Source organism: Carex rostrata, chromosome 13 (genome assembly GCF_964058835.1).
Source record: "Carex rostrata chromosome 13, lpCarRost1.2, whole genome shotgun sequence".
NCBI classification, from domain to species: domain Eukaryota; kingdom Viridiplantae; phylum Streptophyta; class Magnoliopsida; order Poales; family Cyperaceae; genus Carex; species Carex rostrata.
The window spans coordinates 3,316,152-3,324,064 of NC_135930.1; the positions used below are offsets into that span (position 1 = coordinate 3,316,152).

The following is a 7,913-nucleotide window of genomic DNA, read 5'->3' on the forward strand; positions in this document are numbered from 1 at the left end:
TGGGGATATTATAATTACCCCCTTTTTTAATGCTAAATCAGCGAATTTCTTGGAGCCAACTTTGCATAATGGTTTCAATAACTTAATGGTTTCAATAATTTGATTCCAAATCAGAGAATTTTTTTTTAATGCTAAATCAGCGAATTTCTAAAATTGTTGTATGAATTAAATTGACTTTTGATTCTGTTTTTAGTAAAATTTGAATCTTTTTTTTTTATTATATTTTTATCATATCGGTACGTTGATTTGGCCATATCCAAACGAACGTCGAGTGTTGACCAAACTGTCTCAATTTTAATACTACAAGATAAGTATAATTTAAGTCATCTACACAAATAAACGATTTTAATACATCTTTATCCATTCAATGATTCTCATAATGGGTGAGGATAGAAGTTTGTAAGCCCAATTATTTTTGGTACTTATTTTGGGCCTAATATTAGTTCCTCTTGGGCTACATTCTTTTAGGGCCCTCTCACATTTAATAAACTTATTGGTTTTATATCAACCAAATATAAATAATATCATTGACCTTGCCATTTTTTTTCTTTATATCGCTTGGCCTTCATTTTTTTTGTTATTGTTATTGTTCCGATATTGCAACAGAAACTTAATGTAAAAGGTTACAAAGCTAACCATCTCACTGAAGTAATTAAATAAGTTTCAACAATGAGAAATGTTTTCCAGTGAGTCCAATCATTTTAAAAAAAAATCAAAATAAGTACTAGAACCAGTGTACCAACTCACACTTAATAATTCCTCTACTGAACCCAGATTACAATAAATGTACAATAATCACTACGCAATCTTCCCCCGACTATGCTTCATCGTACCGATGAACTGTTTTTTCAATCTCCTTTTGAAGTTCTGCTGACTTATCAGATTCTTTCCTCAGGGTGAGGTACATGATGGCAATAACATAAATGGCCATAAAAGGGAATCCAATCATGCCGATTAAGACGTTTGCGTATTTCGGTAACCCGCTATGGAGTAGCCATGCGACAAAGCTTGTAGATAGAAAATAGACATTGATTCCAATCACCATTGAACCAAGGATCCAACATATCACAATTATCTGTATTGTAAAGAAAAATAAATGTGATAATATGTGCATTAATGGTACAGTGCTGGTTCTCTATAATGCAGTACAGATTGTCTAAACATGTCTTAGGCTGGACCACTGACAAATTGGCATGGAACATTAAATGGTTCTCATCCCTGAAACAAATCCACTTAGAATAAATACTATTTCTTATACTTCTCTGTCTTTTGCAATCCCTGAAACAGACCCACTTATAAACTTACAGGGAGAGAATTTTTGTGGGATCCCATTTTGGAGTTGCTGCTGCTGAATTTGAGTAGAGGTACTAGTGCAAAGGGTAGCTCAAAAGATAGGATGATCTACAATTAAAAAACATTTGCACTGTTTATAGTTAGTGAAAGCGATTATTTTCTAATAAAATGAAAGAAACATTTTAGGCATTGATCATGTTTAACTCTGACAACATTTTAAAAAAAAAAATTGTCAACTGAAACAGTACAAATGTGGGAAGTAAAAAAGAAAAAAAGAAGAAAAATTGTTAACAGCAATAGTACAAACCCATGTACTTTTATTGAAGAAATGAGAAGTGGCAAGTCAGATTTCTCTTGTAGGAGCAACCATGAACTCTATTCATAAAATAAAATGATGCTCTGATTTGGTAATAATAAAAGATAAATGAATGTACTGAAGCAATGATTATGAGGCGACCGGCACCGGAAGGACCACCAATGATTGCGACAACAAGGCTAGGAGTTATGGCAATGCTTCTTGTCAACAGGTTTTGTTGCCATTTCTTCAACTTTATGTCTAAGAACCCCTATTTTTTTTTTTCGTTCAATGTAATTAATAAATAGCAAGAAAAAAGTAAAAAAATAAATTGAATGATCAAATTGTATACTTTTTATGTGCAAATACCTCCATAATATACTGACCGGCATAGGTGCCGGTTATAGTAGAGCTCTGACCAGAGGCTAACAATGCAATTGCATATACAATGGAACTCGATTTTCCCAATATATTCTATAGAAATCAGACAAAAAAGAATAGCATGAACAAACCAATTAAGTACAATAATTAGAATTTTAATTCTGGTATAACTGATTAATGGACTAAAATTAATTCTTGTATGCTACCTTGAGCAAAAATGGTGCTGAGTTCAAGCTGAGGTCTTTGCATTGATATGCATTTGTTGGAGAGAGGTTATTTGATGCACATACTGTACCAGATACTGATATTACTGCTATATTTATCAGCAATGCCACGCACAGTGCGAAGCCGCTCTCCCAAAGGAAGTATTTACAAGCCTCCTAAGAAAAACAAACAAGAAGAGATTTTGGAAGTTTGAATTTTGATCTTAGTTCAGTTTGTCATATATGATTAATTAAAGATTAATTTGGATTGGAATGAATAAACAAAAATTTGGGGATGTGTCCCGGAAACAACCGTTAAAGTAACCACCCCCAGGTACCAATTGAAATTCAGTGCCTATCTAGATATAGGGTGTCCGTTTTGAGATTCGTGCCAGATTAAAACTGACGGTTTGATCTCATTCTACTGAGCTAGGTAGTGCACTGGATCTGAATTTCACTCCCCAAAAAAAAAAAAAAAAAATGTTGTATAGATCAAAATTTGCAAATCTCTATCCAAAATTATTTCTTATTATAGCAAGAGATTCTTACATTTATTTCTTTGGTAGATTGTTTAGTCTTTCTTGATAACACTAGTGCCGAGTGCAAGAACAAATTGTGACTACATAAAAAAAATTAATATTATTAATAAAACAAATGAAAACGAGTACGTTAATTAGTATACAAATACATATACTACTGGAACAATTAAGTACTTAATTAATGGAATCCGTACCATTTGTGTGTGGGTGGGTTGGGGGTGGGGTGGGTTAGAAGCAAATAATTTCACCTTGGTTGTACCTACTATTAATTTGTTGACTTCTGTTCCAACAATAATATGACTAGTTGGCGGTCCAACAAGTTAATGCAAAATTTAAGGTGGGGCGGGGTTTGGGTGGGTGTGGCCGAAATTTTTATAAATACTTAAAAAAAAAAAAAATTACGGAATCTACCCACTGTTTGAATAAAATTTGAAAAATACCCAATCTGGTTATCCAATAACCGGATTTGTGACAAATTTTCGGTCAATGGATTCCCGGACTCAAAACAATATATCCGGTTAACCATTCACCGGAAAGTTGTATTTTTTTTATTTTATTTTTAAAACAACATATCCAGTTGGAAAGTTGTATTTTTTTTATTTTTTTTAAAAAAAGAAATTTTTTAATTTTTTGTATTGAAATATTAGAAATGTTGAATATATTTCTTTAAAAATAGATGGAATACAATATAATTTGATTTATTAGAAAGACTGCAACAAATAACTCGGATCAATATTTTTTAGGCCGAATTTTTCGCGGTTGTAAGAAAAATTAATATATTTCTTTATGTGTTATTGGAAAAAAAATAAAAATGCTTAGATTCTGAGTTATTGATCCCGGTTCAAAAGTCACTTCTATGTAATCTAGAAAATATTGTGATCCTTCTAGGACATTTAATTTATGAAAAGTTGTATCTATTTTTGAAAAAAAAACTTTAAGTTATTTAATAATTCTTATTCAAAAAGAATTCTCAAAATAGATACAACTTTTTATAAATTAAATGTCCTAGAAGAATCACAATATTTTCTAGATTACATAGAAGTGACTTTTGAACCGGGATCAATAACTCAGAATCTAAGCATTTTTTTTTTTTTCCAATAACACATAAAGAAATATATTAATTTTTCTTACAACCGCGAAAAATTCGGCCTAAAAAATATTGATCCGAGTTATTTGTTGCAGTCTTTCTAATAAATCAAATTATATTGTATTCCATCTATTTTTAAAGAAATATATTCAACATTTCTAATATTTCAATACAAAAAATTAAAAAAATTAAAAAATTTCTGTTTTTTAAAAAATAAAAAAATACAACTTTCCAACCAGATATGTTGTTTTAAAAAAAAAATACAACTTTCCGGTGAATGATTAACCGGATATATTGTTTTGAGTCCGGGAATCTATTGAACGGAAATTTGTCACAAATCCGGTTATTGGATAACCGGATTGGGTATTTTTTGAATTTTATTCAAACAGTGGGTAAATTCCATAATTTTATATTTTTTTTGGGTATTTATAAAAATTTCGGTGGGTGTGGGGTGGGGTTTGGGGTTAATTAAACTAATCAATAAAACCTGAAAAGGAACACAGGTTAGGTACAAAATAATCCAGTCAAAAGATAACTAAAGGTAATTCTTTTCTTGTACAAAATCTCTCAATTCATCGAGTACTAAATAATAAGTCCAATTTGGGTGTTCCTAAGTTCACCAAATTTTTTTGTGAACTCAACTCTAATATTAATCGGATTGACTTTAAATAATGAATATGAACTGTTGAAACCTATCTACCTTACGAGTCATGCGTCTACATGTAATAATTTAAAATATTTGAATTAATTTAATATAAAGTCAAGCTGTCAAAATTAGAAAGTTTATAAATTAATTTTAATGTATTTATTTTTTGAATATTTTTTTACCACTTGACTATATACAAAATTAATTCGAAAATTTAAAATTTTTGTATGTAGACACATCACTCGTAAGGTAAACAAGTTTTAACAATTCATACTCGTCATTTGAAATTAATCCAATAGATATTAGAGTTGTTCACAAAAATACATAGTACACTTAGGAACACCCTAGTTCTTCTCCTAAAAATAATCTCTGTTTTCTTTAGTATGAATGTAGAAAAAAGAAAAGGTATTGCATGCATGGTTTATACTTACGGCATGACAAGAGCACCGAAGAGGGCAATCGCATCGCCGGTCGCACCAATGCCACTCAATTTGGGCACAAACAATCCCTCGATGACCTTGCCGGCCGGCGGCTTGACGTAGCTCATCTCCCCGAAGAAACACGCCGCCATGACAAACACTAGCATTGATATCACTAGCTCAAGTTTGCGCTCCTACACACATTTTTTTGTTTCTAATTAAATTTGGTTTAATTCACAGTGTTAGCAATTAAGATTAATTAATGTATCTCATGCAAAGAGATTCAATGATCATGCTATCAAAGGAAGGTACGTAGCATTCAAAACCCATCATATATTTTGAAAATTAGTTTTATGTAAGCTTAAGTATCAGATATTTTTTGACAAATTTAAGTATACGTACCTATAGCAGCATCAGATATTTTGACAGTTAATGGTTGTCTTTTTCTTTTTGCAACTTTAATTACCACTATTGTGAATGTCGACAATTTGTAGTGCTCAAGATTATGATCGTTTACTTTATTAACAAAAGCGTAAATAATAATAACAATAATAACATAATTAATAATAATTGCATTACTGCTGTTGTTGTTAATATAATTATATGAGCAAAACTAGGGTGTGATGCATGTGCTCACCAAGAGGGCTCCAAAAGACTATCGGATTGACTTCGAACTATGAATCTAAACTGTTGAAATCCAAGTACTTTATGAGTGATGTATGTGCATGTAAATTTTTAAAGTTTTGAATTCATTTAGTACATGGTTAAGCGGTCAAAAAAATAAAATTTTTATAAGTTAACTTTTTAATTGTTTTATGTATTAAATTTTCATCATTTTTTTGACCGCTTGACCATGTACTAAATGAATTCGAAACTTTAAAAAATTTACATGCACATATATCACTCACTCATGAAGTATACACATCAATTTACAAGAGAGCAACATCTGGCATAGTTGTTTGAGATATTGATCATCATGTAAGAAATGTAGATTTAAATTCAATGCATGTAACTAAAAGTGATTACAGTACATGTGATTCTCAAGTCATGATATTATTTAAACTAATCATATATTTTTTTTTTACTGCAAGAAAATAAAAAAAATAGTAAAAATCAGGTAAAACATTTAATTATTACCCCATATCGCTGTAATCCGAGAAGTAAAAGAGTGCTTGAACCGGTTATTAGTACTCCAATCCACAGTGGTATGTGAAATAATATGTTCAGTGCAAATGCGGTCCCAATTACTACATCAAGCATGCACAAAAATTTAGATTCAGAATTTCACAGCAGAACTCAACCAACAAAAAAAAAAAAAAAAACACATATACAAGCTAAACAACACATTAATTTCTTCTAGTAATGAGGTGACATTCAAAATTATATACAAAGGTTTTTGTTTTTTTTGGATATAATATTTTTGTCCTGGATTGTTTGTTATTCATTATGCACAATTTGTTTGGTAAATATAAGCCCTATACAAATTTGATGTTGTGTATGATTTATGGGCTAAATAATAAAGCTTCCTTAAAAAATAATTCTGAACAGTTTGCTAAATTGTGACCATTAATTTCCAATAAAAAACATGTATAGATGAGAACCTTCAGGGATGTCAGAGGCTATAACTGCTACCTCAGCAAGCATCCAGAGAAATAATTTGAGAAATTTTGGATATTCCATCTTACATAGTTCTGCCAGATGCTTCCCTGTATTGTCAGAACAGGCATATGCATTGTACCAAAATTTAAGTTTGATAAAATTGAAGCCAAATCTATTAAACAAATTAAATATTATATGAAATTTTGATAGAAATTAATGTACCTGTTACTACACCAAGATTGGCAGATAATGACTGTATGATCAATGCAAAGATCAAACCGACAAGAATAACCCACAAGAGCTGCCAAATTATTAAATAAAAATAAAAATAAATGAAAAATATGATGTAATGGGAAACTGAAGGTATTGAAGAAAAATATGTTGGTACCTCATATCTATGATTTGCTCCAGCTTGAAGATCAGTTTCCACTTTTCATGAAAATAAATATTCATGCATTACCATCAAATTAAAGTGTGTGCTTGAAAGAGAAAGAGAGAAAAAAATTAGAGAGAGAAACTTACAGTTGGCTGGATCAATGTAAGCCAATGACACAAGAAATCCTGGTCCAACATGTGCTAAGAACTTCTTCCATCCTGATTCCTATCAAATTTATTTTACCATATTTTAAGTTTGAATTATGTGTTACTAGTGTTATATATAGTGCTAGAAGGGATATATACTGGCCTAGAGAGAGATAGTGGTAACCTTTTGAGAGGCATCATCATTGCATTGAGATTTGTCTACTATGTTCTCTTCAACATCCATCCTATCACTTCCTTCTTCACACTTTGCCATCTCTCTCTCTCTCTGGAAAGTTATACTTAAATTGTAGTCATAATTACGGGGGGCGCCTCTATTTATGCATTGAAGCATGCATATAGAGACAAATTGTATTAATTAACTATGTCACAATCATTAATATATATTAATTACCACATGGCATTCATTAGGTACTAATAATCACATTTGGTGCTTGACCAATCTACATCCCACTAGTAGCATTTGGTTCATCCCCAAATAGATATCTTATCTATTTGTTAATTCAATGAATGATAACACCAAGATTTCTTATCTATGAAGCGTGCAATGTAATTTATCATATTTAAAGTTGTGTTGAAAACTATGATTATAGTGTTTGAAATATGAATATTAATGTGTTGACCGAGTTATTTTTTACATCAATATCAGGCCTCAAGGAATATGGAAGAGAGAAAAAAAAATGGTCACATGCTTACAAAAATAATAATGAAATTAAGAAAAAAAAAAGTGTTATGTGTTGTGTCTACGTATGTATTGTTTTTGAACATATTTGTTTGATAAAGGTAAACATATCATATATATGGGAAAGGAAAAAATAAGATATGATTTATAAACGAAAGAGAATTCTGTGTTGGATCTAAATGAGGGAGAGGGATTGGATAATTAATTATCAATATAATTTATTGTTTTA

General features: G+C 30.6%; 1 protein-coding gene across 1 annotated transcript; it reads right to left on the reverse strand.

Annotated features, from left to right (window-relative positions):
* Positions 1 to 646: 646 nt before the first annotated feature.
* Positions 647 to 7,285, reverse strand: LOC144564723 (metal transporter Nramp5-like). The gene is made up of 13 exons (XM_078314321.1): positions 7,169 to 7,285; positions 6,985 to 7,063; positions 6,851 to 6,891; positions 6,685 to 6,763; positions 6,465 to 6,569; positions 6,001 to 6,110; positions 4,876 to 5,057; positions 2,722 to 2,791; positions 2,176 to 2,349; positions 1,958 to 2,062; positions 1,728 to 1,859; positions 1,306 to 1,401; positions 647 to 1,075 (listed from the first exon to the last, which is right to left on the reverse strand). Exons 1-13 carry the CDS (start codon positions 7,256 to 7,258, stop codon positions 818 to 820), a joined length of 1,521 nt encoding a protein of 506 aa, XP_078170447.1. The 5' UTR covers positions 7,259 to 7,285; the 3' UTR covers positions 647 to 817.
* Positions 7,286 to 7,913: the final 628 nt, after the last annotated feature.

Bases quoted from the DNA above. Each gene is read 5' to 3' on its own strand.
- LOC144564723 (XM_078314321.1), bottom strand. From the start codon at position 7,258: ATGGCAAAGTGTGAAGAAGGAAGTGATAGGATGGATGTTGAAGAGAAC. The intron at 6,570-6,684 runs GTACATTAATTT...CTGACAATACAG, and splicing joins CAATCTTGGTGTAGTAACAG to GGAAGCATCTGGCAGAACTA. The intron at 2,063-2,175 runs GTAGCATACAAG...TGATTTCTATAG, and splicing joins CAGCACCATTTTTGCTCAAG to AATATATTGGGAAAATCGAG.